General features: G+C 46.3%; 1 protein-coding gene across 2 annotated transcripts in view; it reads right to left on the bottom strand.

Moving 5' to 3' along the window:
* Window positions 1–3,221: 3,221 nt before the first annotated feature.
* The window catches only part of NCALD (neurocalcin delta), a 53,496-nt gene continuing 33,728 nt past the window's right edge, over window positions 3,222–22,989 (bottom strand). Inside the window, exons 2-5 of one of the 2 annotated variants that reach the window (XR_010828742.1) lie at window positions 19,018–19,414; window positions 13,408–13,513; window positions 11,642–12,530; window positions 3,222–11,243 (exon numbers count right to left, since the gene is read on the bottom strand). Coding sequence is in view for 1 of the 2 variants with exons in the window: in XM_013179977.3 (XP_013035431.1) it covers window positions 12,433–12,530; window positions 13,408–13,513; window positions 19,018–19,395 (582 nt within the window). In the remaining variant the exon portion in view is untranslated. Of the gene's footprint in view, window positions 12,531–13,407; window positions 13,514–19,017; window positions 19,415–22,989 lie in introns of both variants that reach the window. The other variant, XM_013179977.3, reaches the window with a different exon arrangement.

A 22,989-nucleotide genomic window follows, 5' to 3' on the forward strand; every position in this document is an offset into this window, starting at 1 on the left:
TGTAAATACAGTTATTTTATTTTTTGTACATTTTTAAGAAGGACAAAAATAAATATTCCTATGTATGAGATAATATTTCTGTTGCTCTGGTGTGTGTTGCTGCAAAATGGGGATTGAGTTCCTTTTTCTGAGCCCAGAAAACTTTCCAAAAAGGATAAAATGGAAATTCATGCTACCAAGAAAACAAAGACAGTAACTGAACAAAAATAATCACCAAAACTTTTTTTTTTTGGGGGGGGAAATGTATATAAAAATATATATTTACATTTACAGCTTTTACATTTTAGGTAGTGCCTACTGGTGACAAAAGTGGCCTCTGTATGTGGTGTAAGAGCAGTGGTGTGGCAGTGGTCCAGAGGCTCTCAGGACCCAGAAGTGAGCAGTGTCTGGCAAAGGCAGAAATTCGGGCTGATTTTAGTCCCAGCAGAGTATGGAACAGATAGGTTAAAGTTGGTTTTCCATCAGCAATAATGATGTGAGTTTATTAATCATCCTGTCTCTCCCTTTCGTTACCCCAGATTGTCAATCCATAACAAAAAAGACTTGGCTGAGGTATCCTAACATAGGAAATAATACAATTCAGTGGCTGTCTGTGATGAATAGGAGGGGGGAAGAAAATTAATCTGTTTTACACTTACTTACTAACATTTCAGTCTCCCATTCCCTAAGCTCACATGTTTCTTTCTCCCTCACCACTTTTCCACCAAATGTTTAATTATCATTGTGAAGCAGTCCAGCCTTAGAGGGAAGAACTGGAAGAATGTTTGGGCAGGAAGATTGTCATGTTTATCTGAGTTATTCAAATGCAAAAACTCTCAAGTGGAGGAGGAAACGAAGGCTGATCTCACATGTTACTGAGCAAGTGGGTGAGAGAGAGAGAGGATCTCTCTCTTGTCTTGATCCACCAGATCTGTCTCTTCAGTCACAGTAACTGGGAGAAGAGCTGAAGTGAGAGGGTTTAGGGTAGGTCCTTCCTCCCTGGAAGGCTACAGCAAGTCTAGAAAAAGCAGAGGCTGGGCTTGAGCATGCCTGGTGCCCTCAGGGCACCTCTCCTTTACAGGCTTCTCCATGTCTGCAGCGGTTTTGAGCACCCATAGTTGGCATCAAGGTGCAACCAGAAGATACAGGCGCCTGCTTCCTTTAATGGCCGGTCTTTGTGGCCTGTATTCGTGCCACCAAGTTGAAGAAACCTTCATCACAAGCCCCGTCCTGCTTAGAAAACTGGACTCTTACACTCAGGGGAGGGGAACAGAGGACAATTAACTGGAGGCAAAGGAGAACTGCTGCCTTTCTCCTGTTGGAGCACGTCGGCAGGCCAGGCCTCAGCCTGCACATCTCTGACGCTGTCATCACCTCAGTAAACAGTGTGAAGCTGGGGCCCAAGCCTGGGTGGGCCTGGCCTGGTGGGGCTCTTTTCCATTGTCAGGCGGCTGGGGAGCACTTCCCCAAGTGTCCTCATCTCCTAACGCGTTGCGGTGTCCTGGGAACCCAACGGAAACACAAGCTCAAGGGCACCATGGATGAGATCCTCGCCTCCCCACCTGCTCCCACCAGGCCCTATAAGCCCCAAGCTCTGAAGCGTGCCAGGCGGTGCCTCTTGCAGTAAAACACTTTGGCCATTTTGTTCCCCACTGTTTGATTTTGTCTTTTGACAAACAAGAGCCCAGGAGGTGAGAACACATGAGCAGGGAACGCAGTGATGGGGCTGCCCTTTGTGCTGTGGGGTGGGGAGGTTCAGAGCCGATACCCTCCTGCCGAGGGCAAGTCTCGTGTGGGATGAGCTGCTGTGTGAAAGCCAACCCCTGACATCTCCTCTCTTCCCTGAGGCAGAGAAAATGTCCAGGCAATGACAGAAGTAAATTCACCTGAAATGGCTTGGCTGGTGGGGAGCTGGCACCAAGAGCCAAGGTCTCACACCCATCCCCAACCCACCAGAGCAAAATGTCCACCTGTATCCAGCTCAAAGAACCTTTCCACAGCCACCACAGATTAAAATAAGAGCTTTCCCTGGCTGCTTGGTGGTTTCTGAGCATTTTGAAAAGCATTTGTCATCTGTTTGTTCATCATACAGCAGGGCAGTGAGGAACTCGTCGCTCCACAGCTTGGAGAGCCTGCCTGACTAAACAGGAGCAAAAGAGTTTTTTTTTTTCCAGACACACCAGGAAGCACAGAAACCCATCCCCTCCCATGGCTGCTCCGGTCCCCAGCACAGCCCCTGCTCCCCACCAGCCCCCTGCAGTCAGTACTTGAGCTCCATCAGAAACGAAAATGTGTACAGGACCTTATTTTTTAGATATGACACACACCGCGTGGGGCTTTTCAGAGTAATCACATTTCCTGGGTGCTGTCTGCGATAGACATTTAATGATGGTTTATCGGAAGTCATTTTACTGAGTGGCTCTTGGAAAGCGAATGCTTTAGAAGCCAAGTGCTTCGAAGTGCTCTGCCTGCGGAGGCAGTGGAGAAGCAAGAAGTGTTTTTAAGTGGATGGGAGCTGCTGCACCTTCAGCCTTTCCAAAGGCCAGCACATTTCTGGTGTGGCTCAATGAGGGTCAGCAGTTTGGCTCGCCAGATCTTTAGGAAAAGCTGACCCTCGCCTAGGAGAGGGCAACCAAACACCCCTCCCGGAGGTTTTGACTGAATCTTTGGGGGACTCAACAGGCATAGCAGGGTTTTTCAGCACATTCCCAAGTTGTCAGCTCTCTGTGAGTTCTCAGATTCCTAGACAGGGCCAGATTCAGGACTCATAAGCGGGTAAGCCACAGGGTCTCGGGGCCCTGGTCTTTCCTCCCTGAGATGTTGAGACGGGCAGTCCCGGGATGCAACATGTGCCACAAATAGGCTGGGTTTTATGGCTCTCAGGAGGAATCAGGCTCTGGTCTCAGTTACCTTCCAACGGGATTTAAACTACTTTTAGCATCCTGGTGCTAATCCCATCTCCAAATTTAACCCAGGTAAAAATTTGAAGAGCTTAAAGGAGATGTCCGGGGCTGCAATAGGAGCAGGAGACAGCCCCCTCCGGAGCCTGCGGTCCTGCCTGCTGCAACGTGCCAACGCAGCGCCCATGCACGGCTTAAATCCTTGCTAAGCCCTCGAAATTGGCTTAGCTGGGCACAGCCCGGTGGCTGTCCCCTTACCCCCAGCCGTGAGCGGGCTGGGGGCTGCGGCTGCGGGCTGCAGAAAGCTCGGGGTGTGAGGAGTAACAGCACGTGCTACGAAACTGGCTGCAGCAGGATATTTATTAGTAGGAAAGAACATTTAGGGGACTTCAGTAGGGGAATTCGTGTGAACCTTCGGTATCCACCATACATTGGTTTTCATCAAGATTGTTCAAGGTTACATATTTATATAAGAAAACAAAATAATTCATATTTAGGTGCAATCAGTAATTCCAGTATGAAAAAGCACCATGTCACAAAACAGTTTACAATACAAAATTCTTCAAAATCTAACATTTAAAAACAATATTTGTTCAACAGTAATAACAATACAGTAAAAAAATTCTTATTTCCCTTCAAACAATACTGCTTATATATTTTGGCACTGAAAAAGAAACTATCACAAATGCGCCTTTTTAACCACACAATGCTGTTTTGTGAGTGTCTATATAACAAGGAAAAACATGCTTTTGAAGTCAGTCATTTTGTCAGGTGCAGGCTGAACTGCATTCTCCTTTAAAAAGAAAAAAAAATATATTTATATGAAAAAAAAAATTGGTAAGCTGCAGCATGTCTTGCGTTTTGGCCCAGGATGGGAGAAGCATCTCTCTCAGAGTCAGTCCGCTGAGGCAGCCCTGCCTGAAAGGCTGGGTGAAAGCTCCTCTGCCTCTACCACGCCTGACCAGAAATGAAGATCTGAGCCCCCCAGATGGTCCCATCCCTTAGGGACTGACCCCAAATTCTTACTACATTAAACACCCCAATAGGATTCTGACCCTATACTTGCAGCCCAGGCTAATATTTCCTTCTTGGCTAATGTGTCATTATGTTTCAATTTTAGTTAAATATTTTTCAAGTCACTTGTGCAAAGTGTCTTAAAACATGGACCCAGTACATTTGTCACAGGGTCTCACGTCGGCCCGGCTGCAGCCCATGGTGGCGGGATTGGCCAAAGCGTGTGATCTGGATGCTAGAGTCTGAGAGAGAGAGCACGACAGAAGAACAGACTTTTGGGGGAAGAATTAGTTTCCGCTCAGAACTGACCCCTATTGAAATGAGAAGGCGGGCACTACACTCCATGTCAAACAACGGCGCCTGTGTGCAGCTACGACGGCCCTTGGAAAGGCTGATCCTAGTGAACATGCAGTCCTCGGTGCAAGCTCTAAAAGCCGAACAAGAACAAAAAAAATAATTCGTTTTAAATAGTTTTTACATCTTACATCAAAGATGCCACTACGAAAACACAATAGTATCACACATTAATTAGTACAGTCTTAAAAATGCAAACCGACGCTGGTAAGACTTCCATACATTCTGCATACCATATGTACAGAAGAGAAGAGCTTCTCGAGAGGAGAGGACGGTCAGAGAGAGATAACCATTTTTTTTTTCTTTTTTTTTTTTTCTCTGAGTTGCATAATACAAATACATTATCAGCATAAGAAAACTTGACTCCAACACTAAGAATTCGAGGAAGGTCCTAGCTGGGAGTTAATAGCAGGGGAACGGTGCGCGTGCTGAGGGGCACAAAACACATACACAGCCCTCCGCCAGGCTCTGTCCCCTCTCGTGACTCGGTCATCCGCTCTCCTTGTGCAGGGTGGGTTTCGCACGTCACTGCAGGTACGTGTTCCTACAGCTTGCAACAGCACAGAGACAGATCCTGAGAGCTGCCCGCAGCCTTTCTGAAGGCAAAGCCCCTCCGGATGTCCTCGCGGGCGGGTTCTGCCTGGTGAGAACTGGCTGGAGACTCAGAATATCACCATAGGAGATCACAACAGAAGTGGGGAGAAAAATTAACACATCACAATAGCTATAGGCAACCACACGAAAGGACACTAACAATTCGAGACAGCCATAAGAAAACTATGCAGACCAAATTCTTATAATTCGTAGTTGTCCCTCTCCTTTCTGAGTTGCAAAAGTCTTTCTTAGGATATGTAGGTTTGCTTACAAAGCATTCGTCTAGAGAGGTATCTCATTTTGCCAAGACACAGAATATGCTGAACTCCGTGCTGCTGCATTTAGTCTGCCCATGGTAGCTTATTTAAAATTAGATTTGGTTCCTCTACTTTACGCTGCGACGTAGAGACAGCCTGGGGAGCAATGATGAGAAAGCTCTGTGTGGAATAGTCATGGACTTCAAAGTGAATGGACGCCTGGATCCGTTCAGCTTTTGGCCATGGGATATTTCAATTTGTTAGCCTCCACAGCATCAGAAGTTTTTGCCCAAATTCACACAAACAAATCTATAACTACATAGTTTTGCATGTATTATGTCGCCTACTGGGCAATATTTATAAATCAGAGATATGAAGTGCTTCTGTCAGAAGATGCTCCTATAGTTCACCTTGGGTTCAAGAGCAAAATAGCACTGAATGTGCAAATATAAGTTACAGGACTGCGTGGATGGAATGGAAGTGAGCAAGTGGAAGAAGTAAGGATATCGAAATGCAACTCTGTCTCCTTGCAGGAAATATGCAGACAGAAATAATCCCTAACCTGCTTAAGCACTTCATTTTTTCTAGGCACAGCGAGCCCACCTCACTCGTAATTGTTCTGGCAGATCTGCTCTTGGGTTCATTGAGACTTTTCCTAGCATATGAGCTACACGACGTGCAGGACTGAATCTGAGAGGATCTAAAACAAATAAATCAAGAACACAACTAAACCATGAATGAGGAAATCAAACAGAAAATGCCAAAGAAACATGATCCTGTAGGACATTCAAATGGCTATCACAGCACAATGTCTTTAGTAAGCTTCCTCAGGTCCTTATCAAATTGAAACTCTGGTTTTTTGGTTGTTGTGGTGGTTTTGTTTTCTTTCGTTTTCTTTCAGATACTAATAAAAAACTATTTGGTTGCCCTGGAAATGGGAATAAGCTAATGACAGGAAATGAAAAGGTGCTGGTGGCAAGGAGCTCTGAGTTCTCTCCCAATGCAGGATCCATTAATCTCCCCTCCGAGTGCAGCCAATTAACAGCACAACCTGTGATTAGAATTTAAGAGGATTTTCTCAGGTGGGTTTACTAATCACCACCACCCTGTTCAGGGGAGGGAACGTGAGGCCAGCCCTGAATACTGCTGAAACCCCTGGCCCCCGGGGAGGAGAGAACCAGAGGTCGCACCCTTGACACGTGCCTTTGACGGGCGGCAGGAAGAGTTTCCGCCCGACGTCACTCCATTTTGCCAAAATTATCTCTTGGACCACAGCACCAGGATGCTCCAGGCAGCATCACGCTGAATAGGAAGACACTGTTCCTGCCTGGAAGAAATCAGGTCTCCATGGGATAAGCTGCAGGAGCGGAGAGCAGTCACCGGCCGGGTTCAGTCTGCAGTGCATCAACAAACACACGCGTGATAATGAAAACCACATTGTTCCAGGGGTTCGGCATGTTCCCGAAATGCTTAATACTGCCACTGCTTAATAACAGTAAATAAATAGTGGGGCTGGCAAGGTACATGCAGGAGGGCCAAGGGCTGAGAACCAAATCAGAAGTTGTTCCACCTACGTGCGTCCAGCCTGGCTCCTCCAGATGTCACAGGCCTGTGTTTTTTATTTGTTCACAGGGAGAGGGTAGGGATGAGAGGGGAGCAAAGCCTTGGAGAGCCCAGCACCCTGAGCCCTGGGAAGGTGAGAACATCTTTGGTATCAGGTCAGGGCAAGAGGGGAAGATCTAAGACATCTCTCAGCTGTGGAGCAAGCGAACAGAGCAGAGAGGATGGCCACCGTGTGCTTCAGATGACCATCTTTGAACCCCAAGTCCCCAGCTTTAGCAGGTAGTGACCCAGGGCAACATAGCCCCAGAGGTCCCACAGGCTGGAAGGATGAAATGGAGCTGCTCTGTAATTGCTAGCGGGGAGCTTTGCCACGGGGATTCAGACCCTGGTCTGAAGGCAGCAATGTGTCTCACTGTTTTTCATTCCTCTTGTCCTTTCACTCCGTTCGCCACAACCCAAGCTTTTTTTTGCCTTGCTTGTTGTGCATTAGCCAGCATTTTACAGGTGATATCTTAATCCCAGCTATACTTAATAAAATAAGATGACCTGTGGGAGCAATGAGGAAACCAAGTCTGTGCATTCCCAGAAACCTCTCACATCTGGCCTTTCTGGCTGTTTCTGGTTAAGATATGGAGAGTATATCTGAAAACCTTTTTCTCTCATCCTGCGAAAATCCCCATCCCTGAAACAATGATCAGCTCACACGGACATTTGAAACCAACAGCAGCAAAAGCCAGACTGGAACAAGGGATGCTGCTGAGACACTCAGAGCAGCCAGAGATGGTTTCTGCAAGAGACAAGGATGTTCACGTCCAACCAATTGCTCTACAATGCCAAAAGGGTCTAACAACCTCTCCGATGATGGTCCCCGTTTCTAGTGTCACTGCCTTCCCTGCTGATTTACCAACCCTGCTCCTTTTTTCCTCCTTGTGCTTAAAACAGCTGTTCTTTTCACCTTCACCAGCCTGCGAAATGGCAACTCGGCTCTGAGAGTCAAGTGGAGCCTTCGTGGCAGACCAGGAGGAAATCTCCTGCAGGCAAAGCTTGGCCCACAGCTGCACTTGGAAGTCGAACCAGCAGCTCCCCAGGGGAGCATATGGCATTTCTGAACTGGGGCATGGTGAACAGCTCTGCTGCTGCTGTGCAAGGAAGAGCAGAGCTGCTTCTGCAGCTACACGTTCACGCTAAAGGTATTTTAAAGAGCACTTTGCCAGCAGTCTTCTGCCTGGATGCGCAGAGCAGAGCTGCCTGGTTAGGAGATGCCATTTCTGTGCTAGTCTTACATCGCTCTGTGGGTCTGGCACGTCGCTGCTTCGTGTCTTATCTGCCCGGTGCACAAATCAAGAACTCTGCTAGGAGTCCTGCTCAGCTACCTGCTGCTTGCCAAGTTCCTCCATGTCTCTAAGCACGGTCGGCTCTGCCCGTGGTACCAAGGAAACCGACTTCCCCCACTTCCAAACTCCTACGTGAGATCACACCCAGCACGACAGAGCAATGAACGCATCCGAATATTTGCGCAAAGGGCAGATAAAAAGTTCTTCTCCACTGGTCTCACACCAAAGACCCCAGAGACCCCCTGGCCACATGAAACCGAGGGAGCACCGTGAGAGACAAAAGGAGGAGCTGGTGTGCTGGGTGCTCAGGACAGGTCTCGCCCAGCCCTCCTCAGCTCGTTTTGCTTTGTGTCCCTGCACCAGGCTCCAAAAGCAAACCCTTCTGGAGGATGTCTCCTCTATCCTGACCGTACGGCTATGATTCTGCATCTTCACCGGTGTTGCTAAAAAAAGACAAGACAAAGTTTTATAACAGCGGGGACAGCTGCGTTCGTTGAGGTGCAGGGGGCTCCCTCCCACAGCTGTGTGTCCCCGGGGACCTGCCACTTGTCACCGTGTCCCCCTGCTCACATGTACTGAGCATCATACGGCCACGGCCGTGTTCTCATCTCAGCTTAGGCCATGGATTAGGACTCAACACCAGCTACCACAGCTCACCCAGTTTCCATGAGTCAGCCGAGCCTGAGTTTCTGCCCGGGCGGGTGCTTTCAGCCCCCAGCAGGTGCAAGGTAATGCGACTTAGTGCAGCCTGCGGTGCAAGAGAAGTAAGCTAAGCTCCATTATTGCATGTTTTCCACCAGCGGGAAGGTGCACGCTGGACATCCCCGGGGCTCAGCTCACGGGGGTGGTTATTAAACTTGGGGACCCCAGGTACTGCTGCTGCACACAGACCACTTCCAGCCACAGAATTTACACACTTCTGGCTTAGTGTTTTAAGCAGCAGTGTCCTGAAAATGCAGAGGTCATGCTTTCTAGCAGAGAACAACAAAGGACAAAATGCCACAGCAATAAGGTAAAAATCCTAAAAGCTCTTACGAGGAACAGCACAGCCCCATTATCTCAGGAACATTCACTGCTTCGAACTCACAGGGCTCCAAATAACATCGAAACATAGATCTTTTTTCAGCCCCTCTCAAGCTGTAAGTGCTCACAACACACACGCTGCTTTTACAAGGGTTGTGCTCCTGTTTCCCTTCCCAAAGCATTGTAAAACAAAGACTGCAAAGAGCACAAGCCACAGACATCACTTGGCATCTTCTGGCCCAGAATTTCACAAGCTATGTGGATCAAGTCTGCATGCTGTATATGCTCATTAATTCATCTGGATAATACTTGAGTGAAGGTTACCTTTTCCACCAGCAAGTATTATTGGAGGATGTATCTACGAAATTGAGAGGTGACATGCAATAGCATGTACTGTCTGCCAGCCTTCCTGTATGGAAATATTTCTAACTGATCTCTTGAAAGTATCTAACTTGCTGCGTAATTTTATACCGGATAGGTCAGTCATTTTGTTTTCAAAAGGTTTATGAAGGCAGCAATGACTGCAAATGTTAATGGTAGCAAAGCAGAAAAACACAATCCAGCACTCAATGCTTCAGTGTTGCTGCTCTGAGGTCTGCAGATGCTCCCATACCCAATTCAGTGAGGGCTCACTTTCAAAGTACATGCAGAGGCAGAGAAAGAAAAGGATAGTTAATAATTTAAAACAACACCAATCGTCAGCGGTAGTCAGGTAAAAGAGTAACCTTGGTTCACTCTGTAAATGTTTATACAATACTTTTATCTGCAGCTATGTCCTCTGCAGCTGGAGGACGACTCTTATTCTTCCAGATCTCATGAGCTGTGGAAAGAATTACATCTCCGCTGGCCTGGGGTCACGTCGCAGGTTGTGTTTTCAAACACATGTTGGACAGCATTAACACGTGAAACCCCGAAACTACCGAGCTAAAACAAACTGGAGTTAGGTGCTGGGCCAGAAATGCCTTGTAAAACTAAAGAGAGGTGGAATGCAGATGCTTAAATAAAAGGCAACGCTTTAAAAGTCTCAGTCACCCACCACTACTTTCACAACAGCAAAAAGAAGATGGGACCACGGGAAGGTTTCACGTTCATCCCCAGTAAGTGCCAGCTTTTACAGGGCTGCTTCTGACCTGGAGGCTGCGCTGAGGTGTTTTGTGTCCCTTGGGGTTCCCCCAGCACCACTTAGCTCTGCGGTGGCAGTGGCGGGGCACGCGGGGCAGGCAGGCAGGGGACCGAGTGCTCCGTCCTCTATCTGGACGGAGGTGCGAGCATGCCAACAGCAACCCCAAGCACTGGAGGAGAAACACGGCTTTGAACTCGCGCGGGGTGATGGGGACAGGGCTCTCCTACAGCAGGGCGGGTTAGGGAGAAATAGCTAAGCGACATTTCCACCGACGGGAAGAATCTGTGCAAAATTTGCCCGTGATGCTTGTAACAGCTGAGAGCACTAAGTATTGCAAGCTGTTCGTGTCTGTGCTTGGGCCTCTCCTGCTTTCTCACTTTCCCCCACACACCTCGGCTCAGGATTTTAATTAATTTCACAGGAATAAATCATCAGTTGGCTTTCTGTGATCATTTGAGACAAAAGTGTGCGCCTGAAGATTTTTATTATGTGCAATTAGCCACTCATGATCGTTTTAGTACAACTGATTAACAATGTTATTTTTAATTTATTTTTATTTTATTTTAATAGGCTTTGCGTATCAAACCTGGCAAAGCAAATGGTAATGAGAAATTAAGTCTAGGGATTTTTTTTCTCTCTTAATTATTGTACATGCTAGCTAGTGTTCAACAAAAAATTATTCACACTCGGCTACTTTTTCATGACTTCTAATTAGTACTTAGTTAATCATCATCTGCGAAGCAGACTTATTTTACTCAGTTTATTTTAAATTAAGGCTACCGGGGATTAGCATCTACAAGGTCACTTGACAAAACGCCAGCCTCGCCTGTCAGGCAAAGGTCGTCCTGCCGAGCCCACGGGCTCCCAAGGCTGTGCGCTGCCCGCGCGGACACCTCGCCAGCGGGACCACAGAGCAGCCTTCAGCTAATGACAGATTAATGCCAGTTTAGTCAGCGTAATGCCTCCTGTCACCAAAGCCTTTCCGTCGCAGCAGCGCTTGTACAGTTACCAAGAAATCCCACGCCTGCACCCCAGCTTTGAATGCAGCGACTCTGGCCAAAGGATGGAGGTTTTGCAGCGGCAAATTTCAGAAGTCCTGCATCTAGGCGAAAAGATAAACATTCAACATTTCTCTCGGAGCTGATCTTTTTTTCGTTTTTTTTTTTTTTTTTTTGTCATTTTAATTTTTATATATATAAATATACCATAAAGCGTACCATTTCCTTGTTTCAGTACAGACTTTTGAGCTTTACTAAAATAAAGGAAATATAAATGCTACAATTTTATGCTTAAAACAAGTTTTGATGACGGCCTTCCCCTCGGAGCAGGCCCAGAAATTGTGTTAGCTACGTGGAGAGAGACAAAAACACCCCCAAAACTTCATACTGCACAAGAGCATTCAAAATAGCTGGTTTGCCTCAGTTTTAGCTGCTTACAGGTGTACATCATTTCCTTGGCTTAATGCCCACTCTCCTTAGTAGAAACTATTTTATTACTAACCTGAAAACTTCACATTCAACACGTATCTCCCTTAAATTCATTGTCAATACCCAGTTTTTCAATATCCACGTCTGCTTTTGCTGACCCCAAATGGCAAGAGGTATCGTCAGTTGTGGATTTTGGGATCAGGACTGCAAATTGCTGGATTTTCAGATAAAGCCATGTGAAACCAACCACTGTAAACCAAGTAAAAACGGTTGACTTTTTTTTTCTTTTCTTTTCTTGAAAATGTTCACGGCATTGAAACAACGAGGCATAGGAGCAGGGGTGCGGATGGTGCAGCCCTCATCGGTTGCGGACGATCGTCATCCTGTCTCTGAGCTTCACTGGTGCCTCCTGGACAGGAGAGGAGGTCCCAGGCGGGTCCTGCCCTATCACAACCCTTTTGCTTCAATCTCTGCTACACTTTCAGGTCCTCTGGGTGAACACTCAGCTACTAAAGCAGCAACCTAAGACCTATCGGTATGTCTTGCTGCCAAGGGTTTTGTTGTTGGTTTTCTCTTTCTCAATGTGTACTTTCCAAAACAGACACGTTAAAACGAAAAAACAAAATCTTTAAAACAATGATAACACCACAATATCTGTTTAGAACAGTACTGCCCGTGCTCTGGACAAATTGTTAAGAGCAATTCAGCATTCTTATAATTAATCCACAACAAAAGAAGCTATAAGATGCCACAAAAGAAGGCATAATTGGCCATACAGAGGCAACACTACCATGAATGTTGTTTGGCAAGGGGAGAAAAAAAAAAAAAAAAAAAGCAGATACATAATTCATCCAAAGACTGGGTTCAGAATTGCCCGGCACTGCTGGGATCGCACTGCAGGAGTCGGACTATTGACGGGTCGCTCTTGGCGCCTCGGATGAACTCTTCCAGAGAGAGCTTTCCTAGAAAAGAGACACGTTGGCTTAGCACGGTGGGTCTGCACGCCTGCTGAGCCTGAGGAGAAGCATGGTGGAAGGATGCTGGCAGGGGGCAAGGAAGATCCCTGGGGGTGCAATGGCAGAGTGAGGGGCCCTTCCTCGGGGTGCTGGTTTGGAGGAAGAATAGCTGGAGGATGGTGGCCACAGAGCAGCACTTTCTGTGGGTGCCAGCAACACCCTGCTCCTGTGGGAAGGCACGGGGTTACATCTCCCCCAGCAACACATGGTTCCTGGTGCCTTTCCTTAAAGAAAAGGAAAAGACATGGTGTCCCAAAATCCTCCTACAGGGAGGTAGGGGTGAGCTAAGGCCGAACGTACAAGCCCTGGTTACAGCTGAGGTGAGACTGAGTCACCCTGGATAGACCTCCTTTCAAAGAAGAGGCCACAGACACATTGATTTTTCCCATGGTTCAACAATTTCTTGAGGTTTTATAGAGATAAGAGTTATTTTGGCATAAGTCTGTGGTGGTTTTACTAGTTTGCATGCAACAACACCCCTTCCAGGTGGGAGCAGACTACGCAGGCACGGGTTTTTAAAAACCTAAAATCCAGGCAAATCCATACCCTGCTCCTCAGTGGAAAATATTGGGCGTTTTCTAAGAGATAACCATCTCCCAGTGTGAAGTTAATGAACTGACAGGAAAAGAAATGTAATTTGAGAGGAAAACCAAAGACCTGGCTGTGGGTTCCTGAGCAGTGTTTCTGAGCATTGCACCCCCCTGAGCCCTGCAGGGTGTCTGCAGGGTGGTGAGGAGGGACCATGGGCACCACGGCTTTGCCCAGGTGGCCGGAGGAGGAGCGCTGAGTCCGAGGGGACACCCAGCACCTGGAGGGAGCCTACCGTCTCGGTTGGTGTCCATCTGACGGAAGATCTTCTCTGTCCTCTTCTCCGGTGTTGACTCATCTTCCGGCATCTTCATTACAGAAGAAACCATCTTATAGATTGCCTGTGTGATATGAGAGCAGCAAAGAGCTGGTAAGAAACACGTTATCTTAGTGTAGGGGTATGGTTATCTCCTGGCGACCAAAATAGGCAGAAAATCTCCCAGGAGCATTGCCTGGGATTTGCTCTGCAGACGCTGAAGGGAGTAGGTGGCACCAGTACATGCAGCTGCCCTCTTCAGTGGGACACTCGTTTAGAAAATAACGTGTTTCCTTATTTAGTCACAGCTGAACACAATCTGGGCCTGTACTGAGGTTACATTTTCCATTATGAAAACAGTCTTTGGATGAATTTATCACTTGAACTGCACTTAGGCACCAGCAGCTCCCGGGACGTGGGGAGCAGAAGGACCACTGAGGTCTCATCCCGTGCCACAACTCACCTCGGACCTTCAGCCACCCAGGCTCCACCCTCACCTCTCCTGTCCTTCACCCCACCTTTTGTGCACCCATCTGCCTTCTCCCTGCTCGGTTGGCATCCTGCCATTGGAGAGCAGTGACTCATCCCTGCCTTTGCCAAGTCTCACAGATAATGAAGGCTTGACCAACAACGAGGTGGCCTTCTCCTTGTGTGCCTCCACAGCTAAAAAAGCACCATTCATAATTTGTTCCACAGGGAGCAGATGTCCCGGTCCCGCACAGCACTGGTGCCACTCATCGTTACTCTTTGCACAGACAAATCCATTAGTCCTGCACGATTCCAGCTGCCCCTAAGAGAGAGAGGTGACTTTAATTTTAAAACACAAAAGAGTGAGGATCTCTTCTTCGCTTCCTCTCGCTCTGGAGGCTGGGTCCTCCTGCAGAACCCAGATGGCTCACTGTGGCTCCCCTTCCACACTTTCCACCCATGAAAGCACTCTGCCTGGCACACTGCAGTCTTCTGGCCCAGGGACAGCCCCAGGACCATGACAGCTTGGGTTCACCAGCTGGAGGACGCTGCTGAGCAGCACGGACACTTTACACGCAGCCCAGCGAGCACCCATTGCCTGGCCCATCTCACTGCCTTCTCCTCTGTCAGCAGAGCCAGCTCACCTTTCAGACTGCCTGGCGTTTAAATAACATCAAGCACTACACCCTGAGAAAGACATTTGTCTGTTCAATTAAATATTTATCACTTATGCTCAGCACAGCCGAACATCTGCTCTCTCGGTTTTGTCACCAAGGCTGAGGCCGCAGATTTCCTGGTCTGCCCTCTGCTGAGTCTGTAACGCTGGTGGTAGGCTGCAGTGGGAGAACATTTTGGCATGGACAATGGCTGGCTGAATGGGAACACAGTGGGTACCCTTTTAATCACCATCATCACAAGTTGTGCTGTGGGGATGCCCAAAGGCTCCCAAGAGATTTAGGGTGCCAGAGTATGAGCCTCAGTAGATGCTGTCCACACAATCTTGATCATCTGATGGCCAGGAGGACAGAAGAAGGGATGAACTTGCAAGCAAATGAACAGTGGGAGCAGGCGAAGAGAAAAAGAGGAGATGGCGGGCAGTGAGAAGTTGCACCCGCCTCATCCTGATCAGCATGCAAGGCTCACGGGGATCCGAGCACAGATGAGGCTCATAAACCTGCCACTGTGTAAGCATCTTAAGCTGTCTGGCTTTTGTCTGGGGGAGGAAGAGAGGTGGAGGGGTCATTCCCTCCCTCAGGGCGAGAGGATGGCAGAGTCTGTATTGAAAGTGTGGGAGGAATGCCCCGGCCCGGGAGCGCAGCCGTGTTTACTGTGATCAAAGCAACCATAGTAAGAATATGCAGATTTTAAGGACAAAAAAAAAAAAAAAAAAAAAAATAAAAAGCTCTTCAAGATGACTTCATCCTACAGGGTCCTTTTCACAGAGGCATGTGAAGTGAATAACAGATGAGATATTCTAGGAAAGCCAGATGGGAATAACATAGTAAGCGTTCCTTTCATGCTGAAAATGGTTACTCTGGACAAATTCTTCTGCCCTTACTCAGAAGCTCAGTGGGAAGTTTTCCCAAAGTGAAAAACAGCTAAAACTGATTCAGGATCTTGAGATTTGCCCCGTACTAATTCAGTGCAGCTACACAGGGCTCTTTATTGTGGGTTTGAAAGGGTGAGCTCTCGAAGGAAGCTGGTTCCTTGCAGTAGTCCCATGGAACTGGGCTGTGCTCACCTCGGGCTGCGTAACCTGGGACCGAAAGGCTGTGGGGGCCCTGCTCCACATGGAGTAAAGGCCTTGGCCTCACCGTGCTGCGGTGGAAAGCCACTGGGGGCACTAAGCAGGAGGAGGTTTGGACTTCCTCCAACCTGAAAAAAATTGCTTTCCTCTCAGTCTGACAGGGATTTTTGATGCTGCCTTTACGGAGAGCTTCAGCTTTACGTATCAGCTTCTGCTTCTTCCCATACCAGCTTCTGTTTCCTCCCGGCTTACAGATAAGCTAGCCCAGCAAGTGAAATGGATGTCCTCTTGTTCCTATTAAACCGAAAGTGTTATTCTCATCTCTTGGCTAAGTGCTCTTAAGGTGCCTTATGATTCCACGGTGTGAAAAAATGTGCCCCTAGAACAAGTTTTCCATCTTTTATTTAAAGTCTTATTTCAAGAGACTCTTGCCAAGTATGTCCCATTTCATCCAGGGGAGCAAACACAAACTTTCTAGCCAGCTATTTTTGAGTGGTCTGGACTATTTAGATTATGGGTAAACATCTGAGAGATGTGAAAAACATTTCTAGAGCAGGAGGACCTGCAGCAAGGTCTGGCAGGAGGGCAGGCTATGAAACCCCTTCCTGCAGTACTTTGCAGATGTGCTATGCACAGTAGTAGGATCACAGTGGCTTCAAAAAGCTGTTCTGGACCATTCGTAGTGTCCTTGGTGGCACTAAGCAAGGAAATTCAAGTAGCCATCAGTATAACAGGGAAAATGGCTGCAGAGAAATGGCTGTAAGCACAAAGAAAAGCAGACTGAGAAAGAAGAGAAGCATGGCTTGCTTCTCTTCCCCATTATTTCAGGTGCAGTAAACTCCGGGCACCCTGGAGCTGCAATGGGGGCGGCATTTTTTTTCAGTGAAGCTATGACTTTTAGACTGATTGCCTTTCTTTTAGCATTCGTTTTGATGTATTGTCTCATGCAAGAATCCAGATGAAAACAGTAAATCCTGCTATATTAATATGCAAATGCATGCTAGATAAGGGACTTGTAATAGGTTCCTCTGAGACATGTATCAGAGATATTAGTTCTGTTTTTCACTATCAGTGGCTTAGGGTACCGAGGAAGATATCTGATACAGAATCCTGTCTTTCCATATTAAAAAATAATCACCTTTTGTAAATGAAAGTGATGGTTGCTAGCTGCTTTCTCATGAGTCTGATCACCATGTATCAAAGGTGTCTTGATAAAGCATGAAAAGGTGCTCCTTCACTTGTTTCATGTATCAGCTGAACGTGCTTCCAGAGACAGAGCAGCAAATCCTACACAACAGGGAGGAGCTGGGGCTGGCCTGTGCAATACAAGAACATCAGCATGGCCATGAAAACTGGAAGAAGAGATCAGGGTGAGATCTACAAATCAACTGCCTCATGAAAGGGGCAGCTTTCCTGACTGTTCACGGTACAGAAATGTCTGACGAGAGACTGGCCCACAGGAGGCTCTGAGCACCAGGACAGTGGGACAACATGCTGGTCAGCTTGCAGGGTAGTATATGCTCCTCCTATGACACTTGCATATCCATTTGACTTTCCCCTTTCTCCAACAAAGAATGTGATTTCAGAAACATGAAACAAAGCAATCGTTTCCATCAAGTATGGCTTAGGGTTGGGTGTACAGATGGACAAAACATCACCCTGCACTGACTCTTCTGCTGCAGCTTTGTTTCATGATGGCAGCATGATTGTGAAAGACAAAGCTACAATTTGGTACCAACGTGGTGACGAAGGAGGCTGAGCAGCATTTCAGCCTCTAAACGTGCTGGTGAGCAGATCCGTGGGAACTGGGAAAAGCTGCCAGTTCTGCTGGCCCTAGCTTGGGTCACTACAGAGATCCCAGCCATTGATGTTCTCATTAAATTTGACACAAACACATTTGTGGGCTTGTCCTTTGTACTTGTAAGACTTCTGATCTTGGGGGTTTATGTTGCCGTTGAGCACTCAGGCCTTCCCGAAATACTTGTCAGCAGCAAGGGGTCCTGCAGTCTTTGAGGCGCCTCCTCCTGAGGAACAGACACTTGCTTGGGCTGGGCTCCCCTGTCTTTGCTTTGTGCTTTGTTGGTTCTTTGGGGATTCTTTGTGTTTTATGGTTGTTTGTTTGGTTTGTCTTTCTTTTTTTTTTTCTTCATAAGGAGAAATACAGCCAGAAAAACAATAACTGGCAGCCTGTTTACCCTGCCCGGGGGAGTGGAAGATTTGTAAGGAACAGAGCATCTTCTAATGCAAATATTCCATGGAGTCTGTCATGACACTCAGACAGGGAGGTGTCTGCAGCTCAGCGCAGTCCTGCTTCTTAACCCAGATACAAGAATGCAAAATAAAACGTGAAAGACAGTGCAACAACCCTACATTTGCAGCTGAGACATGTATCTGCTCTTACCAAAAGCAGTGTGAGTGCTGGTGTTTGTTACTGTTTGGAGGACACAGAAGTGCCCTTATAAAAAGACAAGGGCACCACGCATTAAACCGATTCCGTACACGCAGCTTGCCATCATGGACTGTAATTTGTGTGCATTCCTTTCGTTTCATTTCCAGCACAAATATAAACCTGAATAATACAGTACAGAGCTAGCATGGCAAAATTTTCCATGAAATAAAAATCTTGATAACAGGCTTTTTTTTTTTTCTTCTATGGTGCTGCTTTACACAGACTCAAGCTGTGTAAATACACTACTATACCAAAAATGTTTTAAAGCTTTCAGTAGAGTGATGTGCCTCGAGGGTGAAAACATGTTAGAGGAAGACAAAATGAGGTGGGACTCCTACTAACAGCACAAGGAAATGCATCCAAAGAAGCTGCGAAGGGAATCATCATCTATCCAGATAACGTTTATCTATACTGGCAAGTTAATATGAAGATAGCTAGCATGGCACTGAGTATGCAGACCTTGCTGGAATTAGGCAGGCAGATATGTTTTAAAATATGTGAGCTGGCTTTTAATAATAACGTGGTTTCAAAGTAAATTTCTTGTAGAGGGAGCCTGCCTTCCTTAAAAGTAAAAACCTGGTTAATCTAAGGTACTTGGTTCAACTGTAATTAATTGTAATTAGTTGACAGTGATTTCCCAGAGGACAGAACCGCATTGATCATCATGCTAGCTGCTGTGCTCCAGCCCAGCAGAGCTCCTGAAGGAGAGCTTCCCATGCAGCAGGTTGCTCAGAAAAACACTACATTGGATATCAAATGCAGTAGTATGAATTGCGACAAAACCTTTGCCAAATGAAATAACATTTCATATTAAAGCACTAGACAGAGAACCTAGAACATAACCCCCCAGATGCTGCCAGATGTTCTCATTGCGGCATCTCTCTGTAACAAGGGAGGCGAAGGTGCGCCTCTGAGCAGCACGTACCTGCACGATTTCCAGCATCTCTGACTTGCTGATGTAGCCGTTCCCATCAAGGTCGTACATGCTGAATGCCCACTTCAACTTCTGCTCCAGTTTACCTCTCGACGTTACGCTCAAGGCTATGATGAATTCTCTGAAATCTATTGTTCCATCTCCATTGGCGTCAAAAGTGCGGAATACATGTTCCGCAAACTTAGAAGCGTCCCCATAAGGGAAAAAGTTCCCATATATTTTTTTAAACTCCTCCATAGATAAGTGTCCACTTGGACAGTCTCTCAAGAAGCCTTTGTACCACTCCTGGATCTCGTGTTCTGTAAAGTCTGTACTTTCTAGCAAATCTTGCATGACTTCAGGGCGTAGCTTGCTGTTTTGCTTTCCCATATTGGTGTCAAAATATTACCTGCAGAGGAAAAACAACTTCATTTAAATTATAGTAATTTATAATGTTTGTAAATATTAATAACAATTAGTTTGGAGGCTGTAGAAGGACAGTGTGCTGGAGTTTTCTGATGATAGTTCACACTTGGGAATCAACCAAAACTTTGGGATATGTACCCTACTACAAGAAAAATCTGAAAAAACTAACAAGCCTAGTCTAATGTTATTTACATTACCTTTTCACAGTCTGGAGAACTGTAATTATGTTGAATTTATCCTACTTTCCTTTTTAAATCACACTGTAAGCAATGGCTTTTGCAAGCAGTAGGCTGACTGGCAGCTGTGTGCTGCAGCACAGCCTCCAGCCAGGGCACCCAGATAACTCAGGGACCTCACCCGAAGGAGCTACCATTTTTTATACCCCTGGTTGAAACCAGGCTGCTGCAGAAGATTACTTTTCCTTGGTCCTGCTTCAGAATGGGATCGGAGTGCATCTGCAATGTGTATTGAAACCAGGAACTCCACTTCTAGACACATCCTTACAGCCAGAGTCAATCGGAGCAACCCATAAATTGCCTCTTCTGTTTGGCAGGGACCAATTCTCATTTCGGTTCAAATGCAGATAAAATCTGGAAAGATTTTATCAACGGTGGATTCCTCCACCCCAAACTAATTTTTTTTTTAAAAAAAATTCTCCTTGTAGCTATAAATTGGAGCTATAACTGAGTAGTAGTGATCTGGGTGGTCATGGCTTTTTGAAAAAAAAATACCCAGACAACAAAACTGGAAATTCATTTCACTTAACAGTTAAGAAATATTCTTGGATGCAGCTTTTATCTACACTGTTTCAGTTAAATCAGCCTAGTTCTATTTTATTTAAGGCAAGTTGCTACATATCACATTGTGCAGCAGATTTACTAACGATTGATGCCCTTTGGGTTTTAAGTATAGGGGTGTGAGTGCATTGGCTCCAAAAGCCAGCATCATCAGTTTTACTGGAACCTTAGCATTATACCTGAGTTGTGGGAAGCTACGCTTTATCGACAGAAACCTGCCTGAGAATTTATCATGGGAATGACAGTCACCACTGAAATCTGATGTATGGACAACTTAAGCAGAATTGCAAAATAATTTATACAAGACTCCCACGCTGTTGTCAGAACAGTCTTTGAGTTGCAGAGATGGATTTATGAACGATGTCTAGTGTGGCAAATGAACATCCAGTAAAATGTTCTTTCTAGATCAAGGTAATACTTTAAATAAAGAAAAAAAGAAAGAAATTGAGGGAGAAGTTGAGGCTCCCCCTGACTGATGTTAATTGTTTCCTGTGGTGAGAAGCTGAACTTCTCACAAGGTGAATTTGACCCCCCCCAGGAATAAAAAGACTGACTTCTTATTCTCCCGTGTTCTTGAAGCACAACAACCCAAAAGCTGTATTTCTTGAAGGTAAAATGGTGGGATCCATCCTAGATCTGGCCGTTCCTCACAGGATCCATGGCTGGCTGGTAGCTAGATGTCTAGTCTGAACTGCTGCCCTGATGGAGAAGAGGCTCCCCTGCCCACAGGGAGGATGACAGGGGTGAGAGGCCTGCCTGCTGGGGTCTTCCCCATCTCCTGGACATTTCAGGGCCCTGGACAACTACCTTAATCCAGATGATTTCTTTTCCCCCCATAGCATCTCTAAAACACTTGGAAAGTGGAAGATGCCACCTCAAAGGTATTTTTTTCTGTTGCCTTTCCTGCTCACGAAAGCCTGCTGTGCGGTTTTTAAATCATCCAAGCTCTTAATACCCTGAAAATGGCAAAAATGTCCCTGTTTTATAGGCCCTTTCCAACAGCTGCCGAGGCAGCTGAGGGTTGCGTTGCCTTCAGCTGGCATTGGATGGGGTCCACAATAAACAACCCGGGGGTGAGCTGAGCGAATGGACCACATTAGAAGGGTTTAGGCTAAGAGGAACGGCAGGAGCAGGCTCTACCAGCAGGACACAGAAGCACCTGGGCAAGTGAAGCGGCGAGGCTTGGTTTCAAGCGGCACCAGTTTAACAAAAAGCAAGGAGCACAATCCCCACAGCTTTTAGCAGCTCCCCACGCCCACGGCCTGCCACTGCTCCATAGCCCCGGGGCCGCACACTTTTCAGAGGGTGAGAGGAGGAAGGGAAGGTCTCTGAATCACGCGCAAGCCAGCTGCAGTAGGAGGGAGCTGGCATTGGCAATATAATCCCTCGCCGCTTTTTAATACCTCAAGCATTGGAAAATGCAAAACTCAGCCTGTGCACTTCCAGTCCAGAGTCTTATGAAAAACAAAATCGTGGGGTAGCGTTAAGTCTCTGGCCTTCGTGAGGCAGACAAAGGTGATGTGCTTCAATCCAAAAACCGGTGCGTTTATAGCTGCACGTGGCTGCAGGTGCAACATATTTTTATAAAAATAAAGAATAACAGAACACAGTGCCTTTTGTTGGTAACAGCAAAACATCACAACGAGAAAAATCTGTTTTCCAGGCACAAAGGGAGAACCAATCATACGTGGCTCACAGAAAGGGGCTGAAATTCATAGCCACAATGATTCCAGGCAACACAGTCAAAAGCTGTGGTATTAGTCCTGAGTACACTTGTGCTGAATATGTATCATGGTCTTTGCCCTCCAAATTGTTCATTATTAATAGCTGGTGTTCTAGGAACAATAACGATGGGATTTATTGTGCCCATTCTATCAACAAGAGATCAAAATGCTTTTGCAGTCCAAGTACAGAAAATCCTCGAGGACACTTGAAGATCCTTATAATCACTTCATATGCTGCTGCCTGCCTCTTCAGGACAGATTGGATTATGGACAGAGTACAGTGAGCTAAGAGACTTTCAGTTAGCAATGGCAGCAATAAATACAAAGGATGAAATAAAATTGGATCTTATCTTAGGCCTTTTTTCCACAGTTTATCACCTCTTGTAGACCTTTCAGAATTATAATAAATTGTTAGACATTATAATAGAGCAAGTAAGTAGTGAATGGCAACCACAATTGCAAAGTAAAACATTGACATTCAGAAAAATAACCGCTGGAGGTATACAAAACAAAGGGAAATTATTTTTTAATGATCATGTTTAATTACATTTCTGCACCAGTTTCTTCCTGTAATACAATGGTGCTGGACATAATGTACATGAACAACTTCTTGCATGGGTCAACATGACATACAAAAAAATTAATGTCTTATTTCTGAGGAAAATATTGTTTGGTAAAAGAAGGTGTTTTTGATGCCTTTATGGCTCGAAGAGTCCATACCATTTCAGCCAACAGAAGATAGAAGATTGTAAAGGGAAGTGTCACTGCTGTGTGGTTGCCATGGGAAGAATCTGTTTGCTGGTTATTGTAGGAAATGTCATAGGGGATGCTCCATAAATCAAATGTTTAGAGCTAGATCTAATCAGGCCTAAGTGTGGAATTTTGCAGATGGGACTGAAGGCAGAGCTTGTTGGCAGACAGCACGCCATGGCAATCCTAAGAGAATAAATAAATGAAACAGTGACCGGCTCCTGCTGGGCTGCCTTTCCCTGGGGCGCAGACAGGACATCAGTGCTGCTCCAGCCTTCTCCTCAGGC

Source organism: Anser cygnoides, chromosome 2, assembly GCF_040182565.1.
Source record: "Anser cygnoides isolate HZ-2024a breed goose chromosome 2, Taihu_goose_T2T_genome, whole genome shotgun sequence".
NCBI lineage: Eukaryota > Metazoa > Chordata > Aves > Anseriformes > Anatidae > Anser > Anser cygnoides.